At 42.2% G+C, this 27,443-nt stretch overlaps 1 protein-coding gene across 34 annotated transcripts in view; it reads left to right on the top strand.

Annotated features, from left to right (window-relative positions):
• Positions 1–27,443, top strand: part of kcnma1a (potassium large conductance calcium-activated channel, subfamily M, alpha member 1a) — a 98,989-nt gene that overhangs the window by 27,987 nt on the left and 43,559 nt on the right. For 33 of the 34 annotated variants that reach the window (XM_049736961.2, XM_049736965.2, XM_049736967.2 and 30 more), the window contains exons 3-8: positions 13,497–13,558; positions 20,008–20,101; positions 20,464–20,575; positions 26,058–26,133; positions 26,479–26,554; positions 27,234–27,404. In XM_049736961.2, the coding sequence (XP_049592918.1) occupies positions 13,497–13,558; positions 20,008–20,101; positions 20,464–20,575; positions 26,058–26,133; positions 26,479–26,554; positions 27,234–27,404 (591 nt within the window). Of the gene's footprint in view, positions 1–13,496; positions 13,559–20,007; positions 20,102–20,463; positions 20,576–24,502; positions 25,472–26,057; positions 26,134–26,478; positions 26,555–27,233; positions 27,405–27,443 lie in introns of those variants that run through there. The other variant, XM_049736976.2, reaches the window with a different exon arrangement.

Below are 27,443 nucleotides of genomic sequence, written 5' to 3'. Positions count from 1 at the left end.
ATTGGTCGCGGCCTATTGTTTCGGCTAGGTGTCCCCGTACGTCCCGTTGTGGAGAAAATGAGTGTGAAAGTGTTCTCGACCTCTTTCCTGATCCGAGAACAGCTGCCGCTATTCACCGTATTTTCCACGCCGGTGTTTATCTCATTGTTTTACACCATTGGACCGACACTTTGACAAATTCAGTTTGCACCCTTGGCTTGTTTGGGCGTGTGTGTCTCTGATACCTTTTCCTATCACGAGGAAGAGTAGAATATGTTTTCTGCTCACCGAATGTGTGTGTGTGTGTTCACGCAGCTGTATCTTTGTTTGCTTGCCCGTGTGTGTAAATGCACGACTGTGTTTGTAGCCTCACTGATTACACTTTCCCGTTGAGTGTGTGTAACTAATTTATTGCTGTCAGCAAACTCCTCAGCATGGGTACAGCTGTCAAAACAGCCTCAGCTCCTGCGTCGTGACAACAGTTTCATCCCTCCGCATGAAAATAACTGCCGCACCGCATTGCGCCGGCCGCTCTTTTTGAATGTATGGCCCCGTTGCAAACTTGAGGATTTTGCATCAGTGGCTTTGTCCAGCCGAAGGGAGCCCAGCATGTGTGGGGGAATTCATGAGGAAGTTGGACAACAAAACAAAACCACCCCAAATTGTCCCCGAGTGTTAAAGGAGCACGGGGGAATATGATAGAGTTGAAACGTCCTTCTGGCAGGGGGACGACCGATACAAATGAGCCAACTAAAAATGTGTCCAAGATTTCTGATCATTTCTAATTCTGATGTTAATCCTACATTTACATACCCTAGAAAAAAATTGGAGAATAATTATTTTCGGTATTGCTATGTTTTGTTGAATAATTGCGCTCTTCTGAAATGTCTTATCATTTCATTTGAATCCTTTTACAAATAAAATAAAATTCTGCTCACAGCGTGTTAGCTTCTGAGCACAGTTGTAAAATATCTTTCAATTGAACTACCATTAAATTATTTTTTTGATTTATTGTTTAAATGATTTCTTTTTGATATACCTCTCTACCAGTGTCAATCAAAGACCAAGAATTTTAACTTTAATACACCCCTTGTATCATGTCACGCTAAATTATTTGTTCATTAAAACCTGACAACGTGCTATGAATGAATACAAACAAGAAGAACACATCCTTGACAAATACATGACGCACATTCCATTCTCATAGTCAGTAGCTGTCCAGCAAAAAAAAAAAAATTGCTTTCTGGTAGCCCATCAGTCATGTTGTTGTGTGAAATAAGCAATCGATGGCCGCATCCCGAGCCAATTTCACCGTAAATTAACAGCAGTGGACACGGACAAATCTATCCATTTTTCACCTCTCCTTTTCGCTATTCGCCAGTGTGTTCCCGCCGTAATCAAAGTCAACAGCAGATTTCCTTAGCTCAAATTCTGTGTCCCCTGCTTTTCCTCTCCAGTGTTTTTGTTTAGCCGCCATATCCGTTCGTCATTTGCCGTCATTTATCAGCTCAATCAATAACAATCCAATTGGCATCAAGCTGCATCCTCCGAATGGTGATGAATACTTGCTTCTGCCCGTGCAAGCAACCCTGCAGCGGATTGACTGAGTGGGAGAAAGTGCACGCCAACGTCTTCCCGGTTGAGAAAATTCACAAAAACACTGCCTTAAAGGACAGCCATGCTTTTTTTTTTTCCCCCCATAAGTGATCTTTATGAAATATTGATGTCTGCAACCCAGTGAGGGGCCGGTGGGTGCGGTTCTCTGCATATAATTGTATTTGCATCGATCAGTTTGAGCCTGTCGTTTTGATGCAAAGTATTTTTAGATTAGGAAGACCCGGTATGGTTGTAATATACACGGAGCATACTGTTAGTAGTATTGCAGTTTTATTTATGCCAAATAAATCCCAGAATAGACCACATGTGTTTGGCATTTTATAAACGCATATGAAATATGAGCGTGCGTCTTTGCTTTCATCGCTTCATGCAATCAACGGGCCGTTTGTTGTTGTTGTTTGACTCCAGCTTGTGATTTGCAAGCACAGGTTGCTGGCGATTTACGGTTGCCATGGTCACGGGTTCCCTTGTGTAAAGTCTCGCTTTTTCTGGGATGCTACCGCTTGAGAAATGTGCCTATACAGCTTGGATAGATGTGTGTGGTTTATTAATCCCATGAGGTTAATAATTTAGAGGTAGAAGAAGTCTAAAAGATGGAAGCGGAGAAGCAGAATGGAAAGAAAAGGCATCGGAAGGTTGGTGCACTCACCGTGTTTTCCCATAGGAAATAAAATTAATCTGCTGTTGCCATCAAAAGTTCTTTATGAACTGTTAAGACAAATGAACGGTCATCCAATGTGTAAAAAGAAGTTACCCACCGTTAATCGTAAAAATTAAAAACAATAAATCGTGTCGGTGAATGTGTAGCTGGAGATTGCAATTTCTTGTTGGAGGTGAGTCTCTCCATATAAAGACAAAGCGATGTTTACTTTTAATTCTTTTATCATTGATGTTAAGTTATTACTGACATATTTTTACCGTTCCCCATACTGCAAAAAAAAAAGGTTATAAGGTTACATGGTTTTTTTTGTTCCACGTATCAAGGTTAGATTTTTAACGCCTCTCACAGGGCAATGCTTGACAGTCCGTTTTTGTTTCACATATTGATCCACCTTTTATTGGATTTTAATTTACCACAGTACACTGGGGTAAATTTTACAGCTGTCAAATGGCAGGTCTGGACTTTAACCCCATCCATGAATTCTCCCGTGCCCTCAGTCGAGGCCTGTCATAACGCCGCAGGTCTTTCCGCGATGACTCATCGCACCTCTGTGTTTCTGTCTCACTCTCATCTATTAACCAGTCCATTTACCACCCAGACCGCCATTTCTTTGCCGACGTTTATTTTCTCTTTTCCTGCACTCCCCCGTGTACCTTGTCTGTCCCTCACTCAGGCAGCAAGGTCAAGAGAGGAGGCTCAGCTGTGATTCTTATCATCTGCCCTTTAGAAAAAGTCGCAGACATTTGAATCATTCACCTCCTGCTAGACAAGACGCTGAATGCATTGCGTAAAGATTAGGACGGGCGATATTGTGGAGAGGTAACTTTTTTTTTTTTATTGCTTCCATTCACTTGTTTGTGTCTCTGGAGTGCTTGGGGTGTTTAATGACAAGTACGTTTTACCAGATCGTATTGGTCAACGCAAAGCCATGCTCACTTTGGTAGATGAGGACGAGCAAATGGCTCACTTGAAACACGACAGCTATAATTCAGATGTTTAATTCAGAAAAAAAAAGAAGTCTTGCTGTATTGTATCTTGTAGTTTCCTTTCTATCTCTAACAAGCCAACTGCAGTGCTTGCACTACCTTTTTTGAGAAGTGTCTTCAAACGAATCACTTAGCTGATTGCAAGAAAGCCCGGGCAGTCGGACGTTGCTATTAGATAATTAAAATATGACCGTTTTCCAAATGCTATTCCCGAGACTCTTTGCTGCTGAAACTGATGATTGAAATGAGACGATACAAGCACGTGCGAATGCAGGTGTTTTCCCGCGTGTTGTCAGTTTTGGCCTTCCCGTCGGCTCCAAGATGAGAGCTTATGGTTGTCACGCCGACTCGCTCTAGCCTCGGGGATGAGTGCTTGATTGACTCCAGTATGACGTAAACCTAATGGATCATCACAACTTGCTGTGTCACGTTGATCCAACTCTCACCCAAGAACGTTGTCGCCGCCAGGCTCGGAATATAAATCTTTCTATAAATACAACCCTTTAGAGGGTATTTGTTGAAATATTAGGGACACGAAAATGGTTTCGCTCTTAGTCAGCAATATTCATCTTCTCTTTGAGACGTTTAATGAGGCGCAGTAGAATGTAACACTGCATGTCATCCTAAAAGTTCAGCCGAGCAGCAAGAGCTGTCTCTGCAGGCTTTACCTGACCAGGTTCATATGGCTTCATCTATATTTGCTCTAACCTTGTCACTGCTCTGTAGAAGAGCTATGATGCAAACCCGGGCTATCCGATAGCAATATGTCATCCTTTGACATTCAACCCGGTGGCACGAGGCTTCGTACCACACAACGGACTGTCAATCAATTCCAATGTAAAGCCATCTCTTCTCGTGTCAAAATAGACTTGAACAGAAATATTGATGGAAAGATTTGGTTAGTTGTGGTATTAGAGACCGTTCTTACCTGACAGTTGCCGTACCCGATGAGGTCTGCTGTCTGACTAGCCTCCCCTGAACTCTGCAGTCACCAAGTATTTTGAGATGTGGCCTTGGAGAAGGTCATATCAACTTACCATGTCCACGAGGAGTGGAGATGCTATATTTCTCTGCTTTAGCTATTTCATCTTTGTGACATTGACAGGAAAGTACCATGGGATTGCCTGATTCAAATTTTTTTTATTTTCAAGCAGTTAAAAGGGAAGCGTACAGGTTGCTTTACTGTTGTTTTTTTCCTGGCATGCCAAAAAGTACTTTCACAAAACAATCAAAGGTTTGGACATTCACCACTACAAAGTGTCTCTGAACTTTTGACTGGTTGCCTATAATATATAATATATATAAAATCTATGATATTAATATAATTTCTTTACCGGTTGGAAAAAATCAAATCTAAACTAAAACTAGTTTAATCGTATTCTCTAATGAGATGCCACACGCCGAATGATGATTGCAATATTCCTGCCAGCAAAACACGTTCTGTCCTTGTTTCTAAGCTTCAGTCACCAGCAAGTGTTTTCTGACCAACTCGTGCACTGAACAACCACCCACTCACAACATTTGTGATATTCCCTCAAGCGCTGTTTCCTATCCTTGATAAGAAAATGGGATGCCGATGCTTTTTTTCCCCCTTACTTTCTCGGGTTCCTCATTATCCACTTCTGCTGAATGACAGTCAAATGACCTTGTAATTCTTTGGAGAAGAAATAGCTTCCAGCTCAACCCAGGTCTGGCACTGTCACTCAGTCAGAGTTCCAATCGGGGGGGGCAAAAAAAGTCCCTCTGGGGACTGATTAAGCTCCACCTTGTTAATATTCAGCATTTTTTTTTTTTTGTCTTGTCGCCCATGGCGCAGGCTTTATAACGCTGCAAGTCAGTGGCTGCCTCCACTTCTCCGTCTGGCTCAGCCTGGAAATACATCAGCAGGTTTGAGTCACGCAAAGCGAGCGAACGGCAGTGTGGGAGTGAAAGAGATTGGGTTCAGCGGGGATGGGGCTGACTGCATCTCTACCTCGCCTTTCTTTATAGGGCAGGGCGGACAGGTTATTTTTGGAGCGACAACAGTGAGAGGATCTATTAGCCCAATTCACTTCAAAGGCAGCCAAAAGCGACTCCATCAAGTGTGCTAGCGTAAGAGCTGTGATTTCCCATTTTCTTCAGCATATGCTGACGTCACCCGGAATGGGTGAAGTCAGCAAAATTTCTACCATCTGCTTAGCCATTTTTCTCACCATATCCGTTCAGCCCCGCTGTGTCGCCGTTCCCTGGGACGGGATGGCCTCGCAGCCTCCCTGACATAGTTCACCTCTGCCACCCCGGCCCTGCTGTTCGTACTTTCCATTCGATCATTGGCAGGAAGATAAGAGTTGATGTGGCCCAATTTTATTGTGGCTCACCTATGTATTGATTTATTAATCAATCAAGTCAGGGTTGAATGCTGCTGTTCAGCAAAATTTGTGTAGGATCATTGGAGAATGTGAATTCTGTTCCCAAATGTGGGATGCACGAAAAAAAAGAGTAAGTCACCACACAGTTTTTCTTGTGAATGATGACTATTTTTTCTGCACATCACAACCGGCAAATATGTTTCAGTTTACTGGTAAAGAGATTTGACAGAAAAATCCATTTTTACAAAGCAAACCTAATTCTATTGGAAGAATCGTTTTGTTCTTTTTTTTCTTTCAAAAAGAATATCTGTAATAGAATCTGCCTTCAAGTTAGTTTTGGCTCCTGAGGTTTCATATCAGAAGTCCAGCAAAGTGATAAGTAATGATTTGTTGCCCCTTTCGCTCCCTGAAAATGCTCTTCAATTGCATCAGTGTAGACGTCCAGGATTAGTGGCCTCATGCCACTCCAAAATATTTACTCGTTCTCTCTGAACAGTTTTGCTTTCTCTAACTTGGGATATATTGAATTTGACAGATTAAATAAACCTCATTCACTTTCCAAGGCAATTACATTTGAAGCACCATAGCCATCTTTAAGGCTGGCTGAATGTTAAATCATATCATTTTGATTTCTATCATAAAGTCATTATTGCTCGACCGTAACCACGTGGCTACCACATTGTGTCATATTACCGTGGCAACATTACATAATTAATTCACTTTCTTTTTGCCCTCAGTGAGTCTGTAGCTGCATCAGGCAAAAAAAATAATAAAAATGTGTGAATGATAGCTTTAATGAGCTAAGGTAATTATAGTTATTATGTATTTGTTTTTTTTTTCCCCCTCATGGGAAAAAGTATATTTGAGGGAGGCACCTTTTCAGTTCAAGTGGATGATGAAAACACCGACTAATTGGAGTGAGGTGTCCATTAGTGGGACGATCACACAATTCTAAAATCCACATCATGCTTGGCTTATTCATGTTATCAGCAAATTCAAACTATGTGTTGTGATTTTGAGCATTGCTTCAGGTATGTATCCAAAGAATGCTCTTTGTGCCAAATGCGCCACCACCTACGAAAGAACATGTCCGCAAGGGTCATATTGTAATCATAAAGCCATGAAATTGATTTTCCTCTGTAACATTCCTGCTCCTCCATCACGTTGCTACGATATTGCACATGCCGGGCTTTGTTTACCGTCTCATATTGGTCACCACCGCTGCGTTAAGAGCTCTGCGGAGGCATCCTGACTGACTGTGTAGGCACCGGCCTGCGGTACAAACGTGACTGAGTCCTTTTTTTTAAAAAAAAAATGATGTTACTGTCACTCAAGACGGATTGGTGTAAGCTTATATGGCTAAACTTAGTGTCAATATTCCAAACATGTGAAGAACAATCCCTCTAAGATGGGAACGAAAGGGAGAAAATACTGCAAGTTAAATCTGTTGAACTTAATATTTATGTAAAGCCCAACTTTTTTTTATTTTTTTTTATTAGTTTGCGCTGTGAGTATAGCACATATATAATAACTTTATATCGATTGATATTAATTGATGTCATGCCGGCTTGACGCTAACCCATCAATTCGTCTCGGGATCTAATTACCTCGCAGACCGCAAGACCGATTGAACTTTCCAACGACGAGCGTGTTGGCTATCGAGCGGTGATCACCGCTGGTCAACAATCAATCACGCCAGCGCCAAAGTAAAGGTGAGAGGTGGAGCTAATGGACACCAAAGTGAAGCTAGGCTCAATGTCTTCCTAATAGAGGTCAGACTATCACCTGCGATAGGTCTTCACCTCCTCTGATGATCAGTCCTCTTTGAAGACAGAAATTGGGTTTAAAATAGAATTGATGTCGGAATTAGCTCTGCCGGTGAAACTATTAATTATCCACAGATTTAATAAAACTAAAGCTCAATTAATAATACAGTACCTACCCCAACGGGCAGAGAAGACAGTTTGCAAATTAACCTTCCGTTCACAGTATCTCCAGCCAGCCTATGAGAGCATATGGCGGGCCTGATTAGTTGCGGGGAAATTTATCAGCCTTGGTTTTAATATTAATATTCCCTTTAACCGGAAGCTTGATGATCGCAATAAGAAGCATGGTGCGTCTTGTCGGTGGTCATGAAAGATGACTGGAGGTCATTTGCGTCAGGTCGCCGGTGTCTACCCTCCGAGTTGGCTTGACAGCCACGGATAAAGTTTGATCGGATGTACTCGTACCCGCTCAACAAGCGGAGAATACTAATCACCTTGCCGCCTTTGCAGATTCTAGTCTCAGGTTTAACCTTGCTGCTAGGAGAAGCGGCGCGTATCGGGAAGCGCTACATGACGGTACCGAGTAAAAGTGGGCCTTGACGCGGATGATAAACTTCTCATTAACCTTCAGGAAATTAAACGAAGCCTCGATTTAATTAGATAAAGATAGTGTCACTGCCGCTTCTCCTCTGAGATGAAAGGTAGCCTCCCTCGGCGGAGGGCGGAGATAGGGAAGGTTGTGTGGAATGCTCAAAGAAAGAAATGATGCTTCTAATCCAACGTGGCTGCACTTTTAGAGGCACCGGCGGATTTTGCAATATGCATCGGCCGAGGTAATTGCATTGTAGTATAAATGGCGAGGCTGTGATAAAAATTTGACATCATTAAGTATGGCAGCGTGATTTATGGCATGATTAAAGCGACATAATAGGAGAGCGGGGCAGGAATGTCGCTCTGACAATTGCAGACTGACCTGAATGCATTATGAGCAAGCCAACAGATGGAGACGAAAAAGCAGCACTAAACAATCGCACCAAACTTCCTCCTGCTTTACTTTTCTGAGCGCAAGTCGACTGCTAATGGGATGAGAGGCGGTGCTTTTTGTGTAAATGCCAAGCTCGCTGCGCTTTTATTCCAACAATGAATTATTGAATGGATTCAAGAAAGATATATGGGCGATTTCGAAGGCCAGTTATTTGTAGAATGATAAATTTTACATATATTGGCCAACATCAAGGTTTGTTCTCTTCCTGTTTATGTTTGGCAACAAAAACATCTGATTTAACTGAAACAGATGTGATACACACATTTATTTGACTAATTACATGCTTTTAAAAGTACCCTAGTTTATAGTCCAAGTATTTTTCAAAATGGATTACTTAGAATAAAAATATAATGAAAAAACAAAAACATCTATCTAAAAATAATAATAGCAGTATTTTTTTTCTTGACATTCAACTATTCATATTGTAACGGCAAAACTGAACATTTACGATTTTTATTGTTTAAAAATGGAAGAAATACATTTGGGAACCTCATGGGAAGATCTGTGTGCCGTTTTCACTTAATAGAAGATATTCTGTGATACTACACATGCGATCCGGTGGGAGTTTTTTCAAATCCGATTAATCGAATAATCGAAAAAATATAACTGACAGATGAATTGATTATCAAAATGATGGTCATGAGGAACTCAAAAATTGAAACATGTGATTGCTATCGCATCCGCAGAATAAAACCCGTTGACTTTACATGGCCATAAAAAAATAATGAAAAGTTTAAGCCAAATTCTTAATACCGAATTTCGGAAAACTTTAAGAAATGTCGCTGCTCTTGTTGTTCCCAGTCGCAAGTCCCGCATTGTTGATCGGATCTATCCCTTGAACCGCCGTTAAGTCTATCTTACTGAGCTGGCCCGGCTGTCACGGCTGAACACTTTGACTGGAAATAATAGAAGCCCGCAGCCACAGTGCATCTACGTAATGGCATCATATCAGCTTCATGTCGAGGCAGCAGCCAGCTCTTTGCCGGCTGGTCACATGCATCCTCTCATCTTCTGGGCGCTGGTATAATCGCGGTAGGGGTCCTCCTCCCTTTCCGTCCCACAACGCTCACACAAGGTGGAAGCGTAGACATGAAATAAACACGCAAAGAGAGCGTGCGTGCGTGTGTGCACACGCTGTGGCATTTAAGATCTGGCTGTGCCTTAGAGGACATGTTCTAATATTCTCCAGCCATCTTTCTCGTCAGCTGCTCTCATTCTGTCGCTGCCACGAGCCATTTTCTGCTACCTCTCGATGCTCGTCACATCCCACTGGGGGTGTCTCAGGAATATTCCCTCATCCCTCCATCTCCTACTGACTTTTTATCTCCTGTCGCCTCTCGTGGCCTGGCTTCAATTCTTTTTTTTGTCATTTTGGCGTCTTCGAATCACTTTCAAGGTCATGACCACACAATTGATGCCTGGGAGAAGGGAAATGTTCAAATGGTAGTGCGCTCGACCTTTTCTAATACGGCTTTTTCCAATCTTAGAATTCTGACCCAAAGTTCATCCCGAATTATATTTCTTTTTCCTTTTTTCTCAAGACATTTATAGCACTCAAGAAGAAAGACCACGAATGAATGCCAGTTGCTCATTGGTTGTCCGGCTCTTCCCACAATCGGTGCGTCTGCTGATAGCGATAATCGGATCATTTCACACAAAATGTGCCACGTGGACATTCTAGCGTTTCCGAACACACCAACCTTCCTGTGCGGAGTCATCCCAATGCCGAAGGTGAATTTCAAGCCAGGAGCTGTGACAAAGTTGCTGACACAAGATCTGGATCTTGTCCCCCCCAGGGCAGAACACCACTGCTATTCAGGGACAGGTCAAGTACAGCAAAAACATTTTGAGTGAGTGATGCAAAATCATTCAATTGGTAACCGAGGATTTTTCTCAGGGATTACATCATTTTTAGAGACGGTGTTTTGTCTAGTAAATGAATGTCAATCTTGCAGTGTCACAGCTCAGCCAGCAGACACAGCTTCAATATGAATAAATGATGCTGATGGAGTCAGTTTTAGAGGAGAGCTTGTCCTGGCTGTCTGCTGCCTCCACACTCCTCTCAAGCCCCCCTCTGCCCATCTCTGGCTGACAGATGCTCATTTTAGAAGCTGTCATCTTGTCAAACCTGAGTGGCTTCCCTCTTCACCGGGCCGCCGCGCCACCCCGCCCATCAATCACGGCACGGCGACTGTTGCCGTGGTACAACAATAACTTGGCGTCGGTCTCATCGAGGCCACCGGGGGTTAAAGGGAGCAAATTGCAGGGGTCCGACTATAATGGTCGCTTTATGTGATGGCATTGCTGTCGGGCTTGGATCGTAATGTCCTGTTTGATGTCTCAAATGTAACATGAGTGATAGATTGTGATTTATTTTACCGTTGTGCATGGAAGGTAAGGGTGCAGTAGAAAGATTTATACTTTATGGTATGTGTCTTCTTGTACCTATTTGCATGTATATGTCTTTTTTTTGTAATGATTATGGTTCCAACGTGCCTTGTTTTTTTTTGTTTGTTTGTTTTTTTCTTTACTTTTCACAAGCACTTCTGCCATGCTTCCCTACATTTGGGTCCCCAACCCTGTGAGACTAAAACACTCGCAGTCTTGCCATTGTTTACTGCACCTTGTTGTTTGCTCCTCTCATTAGTTAGTTGTGGTGGGTGTTGCTGTATAATTGGTCCCTCTTTGCTTGACAGTTATGGCTCATTAAAATGTTTTTCTTGCAGGAGAATTACAAAATTAAGCGGAGCTTTTGTAGTCAGAGACACAAAATCCGAAGCGTTTGATTTCAAAAGGATTACGTACACTTTCCCAAAGAAAGACGGAACGGGAAGTATTTGTTAAAACCAACAACCGCAATTGGTATTGTGCTTCACGTGTTGCATGGCAGCTGGAGGTCTGAGTTATGCCCGTGTGTGAGCAGAATACAAAGTGTGCTCTTCCCAACAATGTTGTCAGGTCATTTGGTTCACCTTTTGTGTGTGTGTTTGTGCGGCTTCCTGCCATTCCATGCCAACGTGTGTGTGCTGAAGTACGCCAACATATAATGGAGGTTTCATTCCTTGTGCTGTATGATTCTTGTCACTGACCTTGTTTGTGTGTGTGTGTGCGTGCATCAACGTGCGATTGTGTCCATTGTGCTTCCGACAGCACAATTATGTCGTTGGATTTGTTCTGCAAAGGAAAAACACACAGAACACGGAAGCGGCGCAAACATTGACAATTTAATGAGAGCACAAATCAACAGGCTGTACTTGCCGAAAATCAGCATGGATTATGAACAAATATTGGCTTACTAATAACTTCCACCTTCGATGTTATGAAATGATTATTTTTAATTGTTCAACGGTTATACTAAAAAAACAAAATGAGTGTTACATCTAAGCTCAGCTTTGTGACTTAATCCTGGCCACTTCCAAATCAAGTGAGAGCTTTATCCTCTCATGTGTGTTTAATATATACGCAATTCTGCTGTTGTCATATGAGAGCTGCCCCTTGAGCGCGTTAGCTTGCAATGGCAGAACCGGAAACCCACACAGACACAACATTCTCGACGTGTCCGGTCCGGTAGGAACATTTGCTAAATGGCACCTCGGAAAAAACATCTGACAGATTTAGCTCATCGTTTTATTTTTTTAAATCTGTAAGGGGGATGCCCCCGCTGCCTTTTTAGGTTTCCCCTTTTGCAGCGGTGCTTGCACAACATAGTGAATGTGCGATGTAGGGACGGATGGGGGATGGTGAGATGGGCTGTTCACAGCTGAATAACTAGGTCACTTTAAGATGATGACGCGCTTTATCTCCTCGGCTCCTCGCTGCCTTTTTAGCAAGCGGCCGCAATGGCGAGCGCCGATTGTTCCTTCATCTCGGGTCGCTCCCTTCCTCAAACCAACGTGACCTTTATACTCACACGGTGGCCTAAATTCAAGGGCGCAGCAGTAAGTGTAGCATGCAAGATGATGCGGCTCAAATGAAAGCGAGTGAAGGAGAAACATTACATCCCTGGATGGTTAAACCATTTTATTACATCAGACATAAAAGCCAAAACAAGGAAGTGGATAGGTATCAGTGTGTGCCGATACCTTGAAATTGGCCCGATACTCATACCAGGTATTGGTATTTATTTACAGCATACTGCACATGTATTTTTTTTTTTTATTTCTGTAATTTCCTATTTTTTATATATAATTTTCATTAGTGCAATAGTTGTTCATGTGGTTATTTATTTATTGTTTAGCTCATTATTAGCAGAGGTGTGACAGATGGACATCTTGACATTTAGTTTTTATTCCCGAGCGACATTTGCTTTTTATACGGATGACACAACAGCATTTCTTGCCACCCACTAGCTTCCTAATCACCTTTTTCTCATTTTTTCGTCTTGAGCCTCCCCGTCTCCCTTGTGTGTGTGCAAAATCAACGATGTGTTACATGACAGGGTCATTCTGCCCCCGTGCAATACTGATGCCCAGCATGGCCCATCGTGCTGCATTCAAGCGACTGAAATCCATTAAAAATGCAAGCCAAGTGCTTAATACCTCCAGCACAATGCGTCAGATCAATCTAAAGGTCCATTGCATGAAAGTAATCAAGCTTCATCATCAATAATAAATGGCACAGTTTGGTGGCACAGTGTGCTGCTATTGTTGAATGGGCTGAAAAGGAGACTATTGTGCGTCACGACCAGCCGTCGGCAAGATGATATTGTGGCCATGATGGGAGTACTAATTTGGTTTCTCAAGGCCTTACTTTTACCATTATTGATATCTGCAATATCATCCATTTAATCCAGCAGTGCAATAATAGTTAGACTTCAACACTTGATATCAACTCAAAGCATTTCCCCTTAGCACTCCTAATGATAGTGTGTCATGTTTTATGTGTGCCATGTGGCCTGGCAGGACCCCGGTGGCGTCCGACATACTGCATGAAAGCCAGCATTCAATATTTAGAGATGACTTTGTTAAGACGTTTAGCAGTGTGCAAGGCCAACATGACAAGACGACGCGTGGCGTCAACAGGGTCTGAATATAACTGTCTGATGTCGACTGGCACCGCATATAAATCATTTGCTCTTTTCTTCTGTCTCCTCAGGTGGTGTTAGTATTTGCACTCAGCATCGGGGCCCTTGGAATATACTTTATAGACTCCTCAGAGTAAGTACCTCAAATTTCCTTGGAGATGTTTCCAATGATATTCCAAAATAAACGTGACGTGTGTTGACATTGCCGATGAATCATGTGCCGAGTCGCTCAAATGCAAATGCTCGTATTTACACGGAGGTACACGTGCGCGCGCACGTGCCGGATCTTGTCAATGGAAGGCATGTCAGTTTCCATGGCAACAGAGACAGGGAGATACTCTGTGTGTGTTTAGTTGTGTGTGTGTGAATAAGTGAGAAGGGCGTGTGTTGCCAGTTTGTGCATCTCCCTAGTTGGCAGTCATCCAGCGTCACATTGCGGGCCTGCCAGCACTCCGACAACCACTGCAGCAATATCCACTCCCAAAAGTAGTTTTTTCCAAAGAAAAAAAAAAAGGTTTGAATTCCTTTGAGGTTCCAATTTTTCGGTTGAAGGTAAAAGTTGAACGTGAAAATGACAGCCAATTGAATATGCTTGATAAATCTTGCACAATCTTTTGAGCTAGTTTTGCTGATACATATTCACTTTCAAATGGTCAAATTCTAGATTGTGTGAAATGACATTTGCTAACGTGAATCGAAGTAGCAATCAAACGGAGACGTTGGTTGTGTGCACACTAGATGTGCTCGTCTGACACGATGACATAAACATTTTCGTTGCGGTCCACTAAACAAGCCCACTGATGAATTCCAAACATCTTTCACTTGGATGACAGAATAGTGTGGTTGGCGGTTGTACATTCATTGGACAGTACATGTGTTGCTTCCCTACATCAGAGGCATTGCCTAATCCGTCTTGCAGCAGTCCATATTGACCCCCCTCCCCCTCCCCCTCCCTTCTATGCTTGGCATTGTGATTAACTCAGGCTTGCACACTGGGGGACTTCTTATCAAACCAGAGCAGTTTCCACAAACTCTGAGGGTGTTTTATATCGGAAACACGTCGGCGCTTGTGTAATTTTCTACGTTACATTTTTGACTGGAACTCAAGAGTCTCTCGATAAGGACGTGCTGTATTCTGTTCTATTCGATTTGTATCAGCTGGCCGAAGGCGGCCCACGCTGCCGACATCAAACTCACGAAAAATGCATCAGTCAAGGAAGGCGCAAATGGCTCTCCATTATCACTCGGACTTGTCATCTCCACACGAGCTGTCGCACCGATCCTGCAGCATTTCATTCATTTTTCAGCTTTTCGTGTGTTCTCGCCGTGATCCGCAAAGATCCACTTATTGACTTATTATTACCTGGTGTGAGGCATTTCATGTGCGTGCAAGTGTGAAGAAGACGAAGCGGCAGCGGGAGCATTACACCACAGGCATAATTCAATTAACTCACTCCCATACACCGTCTAAAAATAAACCACCTCATTTTCCTTTGTTGCAAATGAACAAGAGCAGAAGAAAAAAAAAATCAATGATGCAGACTTGTACCTTACACTTTTTAATGATTGCAATTACGTTTCGAAATATTGACCGCCGTGTGTTACGGTCACCGCGGGGCTCCTCACCTTTCCCTTCCTTAACAGTAATCATGGCCCTCATATAAAGCCAACACGGTTTTATGTGGCCAACAGGCCATAGGACACAGAGCAATACTTTTTGATTAATCAAAAGTAGGGCAGTGCCCGATCAGATCCAGCAGATGGCACTGTGGTAAAGAAAACATTGTTACGTTAGTGATTTATGCGGGAGTTGAATACACAAAATTTTAATGGATTTGTTTGAAGGGTTTTTTTTTTTTAGAGAATAAAGCCTGGATAGTCGCAGGGGATAGGAAGAGAGACCTGCAGCATGCACAGAAAAAAATAAATCACATCCCCACTGGAATATTCATCGGTGTCTATATTAGTAGTTCAAACCGTAAATAGATTACAAAGCCGGCCGGTACGGACTTTGTTTTAAAAGGCTTAATTGTTTGTTGTCACAAATGAGCTTGCATAGTAGTCATTAACTTAGCAGACATGCTGTTGTTGAGAGGCCTGTTTATGAATGAAGCCTCAGTAAGCTTGGAGAATGAGCGCCCATCTGTTTGTGGTTGCAGAGAGCTTGTTTACCTCCAATCTGTGCCCATGGCATGTTTGAATTCAGCCTTTCTCTGACACACACACACACACACTTATGCTGTATGATGGCGTTGTCAGCAGCAGAATATAGTTTGTCCTCCAACATAACCAACAGCTTGGACACCTTGGTTCATCCCTCTGCCTTCATTTTCCTCTTGGGTGTGCTCATCAAACAAATGTAGGGCAAAGTCACCGCTGGCTGCTCTTAAAGGGATGTCCCCGCTCCATTTCTGTATTCCGCTCCTCGCTCTTGATAAGCTGATGGAACAAAAACAGACCGAGACGCTGTCCGAGGCCACATAAAGCCGCACCTGTAACTCTATCATTAGCAATGCCAACACGGAAACAGAAGCGACTTCAAATGACTAATTAATGGAGTAAACTGAGAAATCTGGCTGAGGTGAGACGGACCTCCTTGGTGCTGATGGTACCTGGCAGTGAGGTCAGGATGGAATACCAGAGCCGACATTTGGGCCGGAGAAGACCGTGTAATTATTAGAGGACTCTGTTAGTAGCTGACACCATTCCCCACATTTCAATTCATAAAAACCTTGATCATAAAAAAATGAACCTTCAAATTTGCTTCATGGACCAATTGTAACTCGAGAGGCTTTAAGAAATGGCAAGTCGGTGAACTTTCACCCAATATAGTGCCGTGTCAAAAAACGGTTCATGAAGCAAATTTGAAGCTTCATTAAGGATTTCTGTGTGTAAGCTTATGCACCCCGGCGCTAGCACAACATGGTTCCCCCAAAATGGTTTTCTAATGAGATTTGTGTTTTCCACTATCTGCTCAATGCAAATGGGTTGCATGAAAACGCTAATTAAAAATCCAATGATAGGAATGTCTGTGTCGCTAATTAGTCCACTCAGTCAGCAATCGCACGCTCAGTGGCCCGGACAGGTTTTTTTTATTTATATTTGGGGGGAAATCAAAGTCACCATGGTGATGTGGAGGAGGCCCGGTATCCCACAATGCAGAGGGATGAGCTATTTTTAGTACAAAGGGTGAACACGGCATGAGCTACTCTTTAAAACAGACTCTGCTTTTTTTACTGTATTTTTCAGATAACGCGAGGATGGATTTTTTTTTTAATGAAATTAATGTATGCAGTAATATATGGAATATTGTTAAACCATTCTTATTTTTATTATCTCTCTGTCCATGCAAAAAATAGTAGGGTCACAGTGATATTCGTTTTTATTATTGTGAGGGGACAAAAAATACAAAAAGAAACTAAAGAAATCCAATAATGCTGTTAAGATGAAAATATATTATTTTGTCTTAAGGGACACAAGCTAACACACTGAGCTTTTCATTTTCATTACCTAAAGTAAATATCAATATCCTTTTTCTCATTTTTGTACACAATCATATATAACGGATCGTTGAAAAAGGATGATCGCTGCCTTTTTACCTTGCAGAATTGACTGATGATTCTATTTTCACTTTCCTTACAACTTATTCCTATGAATAAATCTGTCTAGTCTTTAACATTCTTTTTTTAGCCTCTTTTGAGTTGTCAATGCACTCATCCATCGCCCTTGTTGGTGCTATTTTTACCTTGACCTAAGTGAATTATTTAAATACTAACCTGGCTAACCAGATGTCCCCCCCGCTAAGTCGCTTAGAAGAGACTCTTTCGAGGCAGACATGAACTGATTAGGTCCAAATCACTTTCAACGTGGGCGCTGGCGGGCGTGGAATCAAAACATTCATTAGTGATGATGCGTTATGATATAGGCGGCAAAATCCCTCACCGTTGCTCCTGCGGCTTGTCAAGGTCGCGATAGGGCAAACAAAGGCCTACTGTCTCACCCGAGGTATTTTGGGCTATTTTTAAAAGCGTCACAATCAGCCTTGCCCTTGTGAGCAAATGAGGATTTACGTATGTGCCAATGTGTTGTTTTCGGTCCGAGGAGGTTAATGCGACCAAACGTTTTCAGTCCCGAAATAGGCAAATGTGCTCCGTGGCGTTCCCACCTCGGGCAGTCTGTGTTCTGTATGGCGTTATGCAAATGTGTGTAGAATGAGAGCAACGTGTTTTTTTTAAACTGATTTTTCTTTTCAGAGGCATTCATAAATATAAACAGCGGATGAATACGAGAGCTTTTTATAGAAGCGTTGGAGTCCCCGGGATTTGGACCCATTTATTTCCATGGAGCCTAAGAGGATACACTGGCATTCGCACACACACGTCTGACTGTCGCTCTGTCACATCTTTCTGCTTTTCTTTCAGCATGTCTCTCCCTTTGCCATCGCCACGCTTGAACCTCAGGCTGTGCCAGGGCTTAAAGGAGTAATAAGAGTCGCGTTGGGCCTTGGTCTATTTTCCGCGGGACGCTGGCAGCTCGTGGCTAGAAATCCCATGAGATTGTGTGGTGTGAAGTGACACACACACCTAATGCAGCAATTGGGATTTTGTCTTGCTTACATTGGTTTCTCGTTGGAAACAGTGACGCGGGATGAGATGACGAAATCCGGTGCAATGATTCTTCTCCATTCATTTTTCTACAATTGTCTCAGAGGCGTTTATTGCAATGCTCCAAGTTGCTTTGGTAGCTGCAGGCATGAAACTCCTCCTTTCATTTCCATTTAATAGATTTTTATTTTACCACCTGTACTGCTAGGCCAAGAGAGTACGGCTTTTGTTACCATGACGACTAGGCTAGAATCTACTTGTTGAGTCGTGAGCCCAAAAAATGATACGATTTCATTGTCGTTCTTTTTTTTTTTTTCCCCTTCTTCAGTGCAGAGCTATACTTAACAGATGGATGTGATTTTTTTTGTCATAGCGTGTGGGCGGAACATTATGGTGAAGATTGGCTTTCACCATTGAGCATCAAATTGTCAGAAATTCTCCTCCAAAAGCTCTTTTTTGATGGCTTCCAAACTTTGACTTTTAATATATGGGATAGGCTCCAGCTGACCTTTGACCCTAATGATTACAAGTGCTACTAACAATGGGTGAAACCTCTTTAGCAGCACTTGCAAACTGCCCTCCAGTTTGTTTTGTGTCTCTTTTTTTCTTCTTCGTCTGTCTACTTATGTCATTTGACTTCTTATAATGACCTAATCAAAGCATTCCGAATTTTTTACGTGATTTCTCCTGATGATACAGACTCAAGCTGACTAACCAGCGAAGCCCGTGCTGCGTGCCGCCGTGCACTCGCCGGGGTTATCGAGAACACTTTGGGTCATATGACTCGAGATGAGCAGTTAGTCAGAATTAGGCCAGAGCGGAGCCCCAGGGGGGTTGGGGGGGGAGACGCTCGCTAGACGCTACGGTGACCACTCCAAACGGTGTCTTCACTGTGCACCATCTGTGTGTATGTGTGCATGCTCAGTCTTGTAAGAAAGCTATTCTTATAATAGGACAGAAGAGGAAATCTGTTGGGTTGACGCATGACTCTAATTGAAAATTTAGAACATTGACGTGAATTCCTTTCTGGGGACAGATTCAAATTAACCTCCAACCGAAATCTGATTGCACTTCACGAGGAAATTGCCTTTCAACCAAATCAAAGCGTTTATTTTTAACAATAGCCGCCAGTGCTTCTAATGTCTTTGGACACGAGCGAGGCTTTTACATCATCTTAAAGAGCAGCACAGTCCTAAGGATACGCCTGAGATGGGCAGTGTGAATTAAAAGTTGGATCATTATCTCGGAGCAATAAGTCCTCTTTGGCGCGTCTTGACTCATTCATCCGATTTTATGGATGATAAAAATGAAGCCTCATTCATTCACTTCCAGAGATCGTTGTCAACTCAACCCTTGAGCTCACTTAGCTCCTCCCACTGGGATCTATGAATAGTCTAGTAAAATAAATGATTCTGGAAAAAAAATTAATTCAATAGATTCCTATAGGTTGCATCTAGTAATGCATATTCATGATATTCTTGTTTCCTCGGCGCACATCCAAGTGATGAATGGCTTTGGTTACTGCCTGTGATTGCTTTTTGTGCCGTCTCACTAATGGTTTATCACCATCGAGTAAATGTGAGGATGGATATTATGACAGGGTTGGAAAAGATACATCCGGTTAGTGGCCGCCGCCTCTTTGACAGGCGAGGATGCAGGAGATTCTGCCAAGTGGAACATCTGTCATATCGGGGAATATCTTGTGTCGGATATTTGTGATATCCAAAAATGCAGTATAAGATATATTACGAGTGGATGACAGGCGGAATTTCTCTTCTTTTTGTACGCATATTAGAATTCCTCACAAGGTGGTCTGAACACCACATACACATTTAAATCATGTTTTTAATATTGTGATATTGATTCCACCCGTATTACTCATCCTTTCTCTGTCGGATATGAAAAAAACGTTCAGCTGCATAATCATCACTTCATGTGTTTCCTTTGAGTAATGTCTTTACCTCTTTCTATTTTGCAGCCCTATAGAATCATGCCAGAACTTCTACAAAGACTTCACGTTACAGATCGATATGGCCTTCAATGTCTTCTTCCTCCTTTATTTCGGTCTGCGGGTAAGCAGCACTCGACTCACTATTTTTTTCAACTCCAAAGTCCGTCAAAGAAACACTGCCTTAGCCATGCCCCCTTTTAATACTGCAATATTAAATTCCGTTTTTGTATGCACAACTGTACCAGATGAAATGTGCTCTGTTTTATATGGCTGTCATGCCAGAAAAGTCTTCTGGCGAGTCTGACATCCTAACAAATGACTAAATCAACTCGTAAGCTACTTATGCCCCCAACCACGGGGCATGAATCAGCAAGTAGGCTGACGCAAGAGTGGAGTCACCACCGCATGTTGTTGTGAACGTACGTAGGTGTTTGTGTTTAGAATTTCCGACTTCCATTTTTTTCTTCCCCTCCTTTCTCGCAGTTCATAGCAGCCAACGACAAACTGTGGTTCTGGCTGGAGGTCAACTCGGTGGTGGACTTCTTCACAGTCCCTCCCGTCTTCGTGTCCGTTTACCTGAACAGAAGCTGGCTCGGTGAGTGTGAAAATTGTTTCGTCAACCCGAGCATCTTACCTAGCGCTCCTTATTTCCAGCGTTGGACCTCAATCTTTACCTGTCAAGCTTCCTCTTTGTCACTGACTATTTCTCACAAAGCCGCTGTTTTCCTATTACCACAAATGGCTCTCTGAGGCTCCCTGACTTCTTCTAGGCCTTGTCATAGAAAGTGACAGTAAATCTCCTCTGATATTTCAGAGAACAGGCACAGCTGTGCTTGTGTGGATATGTCTTTTGCTTAGACATTGGACCTGAAATAGCTTACAGGGACACATCACCGAGAGAAAAAAAAAAAACCTTGATTCCTCATACATACACATGTCTTGCATGAGCAGTCTGGAAAACACCCCGACCTGTGTTACGTAACGGCCCTCTTCTAATTGCGAGTTCAGAGTATCGCGACCTCAATTCCGCTGTGGTCTAAAAGGCTCTCGGCCTTGCTCGGGCGCACAGCGACTCTGCTTGTAATACCATGAATAATACTGCTACCTCAGGACCAAACACACATTTGCGTACGTGTGCTCAGCCGTGATGCTGTCATATTCTTTTCAAAACTGGAAGAATATTAATGTGGTAATAGAATGCTTCTACTTGAATTGGTCAACCTTTAATATGGTATTATACAATACCATTATGAGATTGTGTTTCTGTAATTAAAAGCCTCCTTTCTACTTAGTCCTACTATGCTTGATACTCTTTGCAACTGAGTAAATAAAACTCCACGCTACAATATTTGATCAAATATAGCGTAATGAAATCCAGCTGGAATCATTTCTTCCCGCTATAAAAAGCCTTTGTCAGACTAAATACCTGGTGGTCTTTCTACAATTGAGTAGATAAACACATCTGACTCCTAATAGAGGCCTGAGTTGACTTCAAGTCAAACTAAATAACCACGGCCACTCTATTAATTCATACAATTTCGTGTCATAAAACTGCGACGGCACAAATAAGGACCCCTACCAATAAATGCAATACTCCTTCCTTAATGGGAAGAAACAGACTACATATTTTTAAATAACGCGTGGCTTTAAAAGATACATTTTAATTTGAAACCCAGATTTAGGCCACATCCATAATTTGAGAGCGATTTCGCATTTAAGGATGTACGCGTAAGTTACAAGTCACAAAATCGCTGCGTAATTATGAAGCCAAGGATTTGCGGCTTTCTTGAGACGCCCCACCGTCGCTAATGAATCCCACCAGGAGTTCAAGTGGTGTTATGAATTAGTGATGGTCAAGTAATCCGGTTCTTGGTGCTCATGACGCAAGGTGTCCTTGTCTCTTCCCCACCAAATCACTGCAAGCGGGGGCCTTGATGTGGATGATGAAAGACAGTGAAATGGCACTCGGGCTTTCTGCTTCGGTACGGTGTAACTACCTGTGACTCTCTTTTTTTAATGTCTTATATTTGGGACTGCAGTTGTTGTACAAAACAGGTGCTAAATTGAGTGAAATCTCAAGCGTCAGATGGATTAAGAAAGCGAAAATATCCGTTTTGTTTAGATCACGTCGGACATGTATGACCACGGCGGAAAAGATTGTCACAAAATTCCGAGTGGCATGTGTGCTAAGTGTGTGTTTACTGGGGGTAATATTTCCTCGCATGCCACGGGCTTCATAAAGCGTTGCAAAGTATTGCTTATGAAATTAACATGCATATCTGTCGGCGCATGTTACGTGGCCCGGCGGGCTGGCAAAAAGCTTTCGGAATACTAATGAGACAGTTCAAGTCAGCGTTGATATTCACGCTATGATGACTTTGGACAGGAGTCGTGATTAATATACAGGTCGCGTATTGTCATGTGGAGTTTTGGTACCCTCGTGTGACGGGTGAATCATCACAATTAATCACATGCAGCAGAAGTCAGAGTTGCAGAAACCTCTTCTGTCCAAAGTTGATCAATTTCACCGCACCACCACAAATTTATTTGTCAGTTCCTCTGTGTCTTGTTTCATTTCTGCGGATTAATAACCAGTGTAAAGTGTTTAAAATGACTTGCTCTCTTTTCACGATGGAATGATAAGAAGCGTAAAAATTTAAAAGGGCAATGATTAGCGAATGTTTTAGTTTTATGTCAAACTGCCAAGATTCACAGGGGGGATCAATTTGAATAATTGACTCCGTTATCACACATCCTTGACACCAATCAACTACTTTGCCGTCTTGTGGCAGTTTAGGGAATTTCAGAGGAACATTTACATAAGTTTTTCAGCGAATATTTGGTCCAAAATTCCACAGAAAAATTCAGTTTCAGAATGTTAAAATGTTACATAAAACCTTATCAACTAATTAAAATTCAATTTAAAAATGAAAGACAAATGTCAAGTAAAAAACTATTATAACCTAGTGTTGAAACTTTAATGTATGATAGGGGTCTTTCCTATTGGGGGTCAAGGTTCAACTTGCACCAAACCTGCACCAATTACATTGAAGAAGAAGCGTAATAGTTTCCCCGCCAGGCAGCAATCAATACACGAAACTGTAATTGCTGGCCCATTCATTTACTGAAGTGTGTCCCTTAAGGGGAAGCCAAAGGGACTTGTTAAAGCAGTGTCGTGCAGTGCGTTCCCAATGCATTCCTTTTGTTTACTTTGGCGCCTAAAGGATAATACACACCTCAGCAAGTGTAATGCATTATAATGAGAGCCACCTCCCAGTCTCCCCATGACATCCATCCAGCGCATGGTGCACCAGCCCAAACAGGACATGATGTGCATGCCAAGTTGTCCTCTCAGCACAGCCGCTGTGAAGTGGGACGGCGGTGGAGCAGAATAGAGACGTGCGGGTGGCTCATGAAAGAGTCCCTGCAGAAATGAATCCCCCTTCAACTGATTTATATTTTGCATTGCTCCCAAGAGGCATTAGCACATGCTAACCCTCCATAGCTAGTCCACCTTTTTCAGTCAGGAGCCACATTGATGGTTTCTCTAAATAGAATCAATGTGTTGCCGTTCATGACAGGGATGCACTGGCTCCCATAATACGAACAAATACTTCCCCCTCGTGGTGCTTTTGTGTACTGCGTGTTGATATTATGCACGTTCACGGGCGTTTAGGGGATTAAAAACTGGCAGTAAGCCACAATATACATTTAGGTTAGATAAACAAATTAACATCACTTTTGAGCATATTTGACGAAGTCTTATATAAGAATGTACTGAATGGTTGTTTGTCTTTATGCCTTGTGATTGGCTGTCAACAAATCCAGGATGAAACTCGCCTTTCCCAAAGTCAGCCTGGAGAGGTTCTAGCCCACCTGGCCAGACCAAAGTGCGTGCGGACCAATATTGGAGATTTCCATCATTTCAATATGAATGACTGTGAATGTGTGTCGAGCGTGGCATCATCTAATCTGAGCAGGGTATAATCCCAGATGAAGCATCCTGCAGACCGCTGATTGATAAAAGGCCCCGGTGCACCCGCCCATGCCAGAACACACGCTCTGCCTCGCAAAGCCTCAATGAAGCCTCCGGAAAAGCCTTTTTTTTTTCTTCAATGAGCATCTGGCCAGCTGACACGTGTGTTCGACCCCATGTGTACAAGAGGCTTTGGCATGTGTGGCAAAGAGATTTGCCTCATACAAGAGAGAGCGCACGTGTTTGCAGAGGCACCGGAAGTTCATTGAGATTTTTTTTTTTCCCCCCCTTCCAGCCTTTGTGCGTGCAAAGCACAACATAACACGTGTAGAGACACTGCACTGTGTTTACTCAGGCAAATAAACTACTGAGCTCTAAATTTCAAGACAACAAATTTCAATACATTTTGAAGTGGTTCAGTCCAACAAAACATTTTGTATAAGTTTGGCTTTGCTGCATTTTCGCCGTTTTGTCCCCCAATTTAAAGATATACAGCAAGTAAAAACATTTATTTTTTCGGTCGCAAACAACAGTGCCATCTAGAGAGTAAAAAATATAGAACTGGTTCATGAAGCAAATTTGAAGCTTCATTTTCCCATCAGTATGCGTCTTAAAACTTGCGCTCCAGAATCTTCAGAATAGTCATAACATTTTCTCCATGCGTTTTTGTATGTATTTATCTTTAAATACAATCTTGGCTGAAAAGTACTTTTCTTATATATTGAGGTGGACAGTACACTTGAGGCCACCATTTGAGAAAATACAGCACACTTTACAGAGTGGTTCTTTTCATGCCTGACAGATTTTAGTGCGGCTATCTCATGTGAACACTTGTCACATGAGCTACTGCTCATTGTCTTTTGCCCGGTGACAAAATAAAGCTGAAGTCCGTCAGGGTTAGATCATCCCATTGCTCTGAAATGTTCCCGTTTGTTGTTTTCATTGCTGTTAATCCCCTGCAAAGTTCATTTTTCATTTGACAAAAAGGATTTTAGGCAAAGCACCATGCGTTGATGGGAACACTGCACAAAGGTTGATGAACGGTGAAACTGTTTGGGTGTCTGGGATTAAAAGCATTGTAACAAAATGAAAAAAAATATATTATATGAGATTTGATTTTGCTCCGAGGGACATAAGCTCTCAGAGTTCTAGCAGGTGTAGCTGTGTTTTGTTGCAGATGCAGTCACCTTTGGATCTTTTAACATTGTAGAAAGGTTCTTCTTTCTTCATTTATTGCTATTTATTCTTTGAAGACATCGGTCCAAGAATCCTTTTAAGAATCAAAAATTACCCCGGGAGCCATGATACCACCGAAGCTGCTCGTGTACCGGCGAACGCTCTGCGAGGTTCATTTGGATCGTCTTCAGGAAACGCCTCGACGAAAGAAGTCCTCTAGCGATCTTTTTCAAAACGGCTACCGAGTGAAGCAGAGCCACCATGCCGTGCAGGCACCCGAAAGGCAGATGGGAGCGTACTATAATTTCCGTTGCTGTTTGCGCTGCTTCTCCAACTGGGGTAACATTTGTCTTTTGAAGGCCTGTCAAGCCTTGCTTGTTCTGGCCTTTATGTGATTTGCCCATTTTATTTGTCATTACTGTTGAGGCCTCCATTTCCTAAAGTTAAAATCATTTCAAAACGGGCGTGAATAATTCTTGGAGCGTCTGAATAATTTTGTGCAGGATGATCACGTACATTCAATTGTCACTCTGTTGGGACAAATTAAAACAATCAAAAGACCGATTTTATGCTGCTGCCTTTGTAATTTTAGTCCTAATTGTTTGATGTGCATTCTCTCTTCCATTACGGGGATGCAGTGTTGGAAACAATAGCACACCCTTATGGTGGGATTGCACGTGGTGTAAAATGCCAACGAGATAGGTGTTGCGTCATAATCCCCAAGCGAGCTGCTCCGCGGTCTCGGCTCATGAGAGCTAAACCCTTTAAAGATCCAGAAAGGTATCAAGATATCACCGAGAGTGCGGCGAGCTAAGTGACTTTGTGCTTAACCCCCCGCCATGTTTTTGACCTGTCTTGTGAAAGCTACATCTTTATATTCCCTCCACTTGATTAAATTCAAATTTCCCTTCTCTCTGTTTCACAGGTTTAAGATTCCTGAGAGCGCTAAGATTGATACAGTTCTCGGAAATCTTACAGTTTTTGAATATCTTGAAAACAAGGTAACATTTTCCTTCCCTTCAAGCACATCCAGCTTTAATTGTTATTTATTCACTTATAACTGCCATGTTTAGTAGCGCTATGATATGTTTTAGTAGATAATTATGGGTTCAGGCAGAGAAATAAATAATAATAGTATTTATTAATACTGCAGTGCAGGGACTATGATTATAAATGACATGTTGATTATTCATCACATAATGAAGATTTACTGTATGTTTAGTAAAATGCTACCAACGCAAGCCTTCCAATGTCAGAATTTCTTATGATAGTTTTTGTTGTTTATTATTTCCCACTTAAATATGCAATATAAATGTTTGTCTTTTTTTGTGGTTCTTCCTTATTAGCAATTCCATAAAGCTGGTGAACCTGTGTTCCATCTTCATAAGCACATGGCTCACCGCTGCAGGATTCATACATTTGGTAAGTGCACAGAAATGACATCCAGCGCCGTCCGGTGATTAATTAACACCGTCAGCATGAGATCCCACGAGGGCACCACCCGTCTGTGCATAACCGTACGTGTCACATTATATTTAAACAAGTTCGCCCTCAAGACCGTTTCTCGCCCGGTTAGCATGCTAATTTATACAGGGCAATACATCCATTTTTCATGTAATCAATCAACCAATCAATTCCAACCGTCATCTCAAGTAGTCTTTCCTCTACTTGTGTCCTATTACATTGTGATCTCATTTAATATTTACAATTGTCGGCCTGAAAAATCCTATTTGGTATGATTGAATCTCCAATAAAAATATCATTAAGGTTATACATACTGTCTACTGTAACATAAAAAAAAATACATTGGTTGGTAGCACTGTATGTCATATAATGTCATATTTGTGTGACATTAAAGGGACACGCGTTGCAATTCTGGAATATTCTGTGGACTAGATGGCAAAAATAATTACCGTATCGTACATTTACAGAATATTTTTCATCTACATTGCTCCATTAACCAAGTTTACCACTAGATGGGAGTATAACCTTGTTATAGTGACAACTCCTCGCCCCAAGCATAAGATAAAAGTTGGTCCACCACACACATTTGAAATAATCAGCACGTTTCCAAATCCTCTCTCCCTTCCTTTCACCCTAGGTGGAAAACTCAGGGGATCCTTGGGAAAACTTCCAAAACTTCCAGTCACTCTCTTATTGGGAATGTGTCTACTTACTGATGGTGACCATGTCCACAGTGGGATACGGGGATGTCTATGCAAAAACCACCTTGGGGCGCCTGTTCATGGTCTTCTTCATCCTCGGTGGTTTGGTAAAATCGAATTTGAATTTTTCCTTCCTTCCTTCCTTC

This window comes from Syngnathus scovelli, chromosome 12, assembly GCF_024217435.2.
Source record: "Syngnathus scovelli strain Florida chromosome 12, RoL_Ssco_1.2, whole genome shotgun sequence".
Lineage (NCBI taxonomy): Eukaryota > Metazoa > Chordata > Actinopteri > Syngnathiformes > Syngnathidae > Syngnathus > Syngnathus scovelli.
The sequence above is the reverse complement of the archived record's forward strand: the minus strand, read 5'-3'. Positions and strand labels throughout refer to the sequence as shown.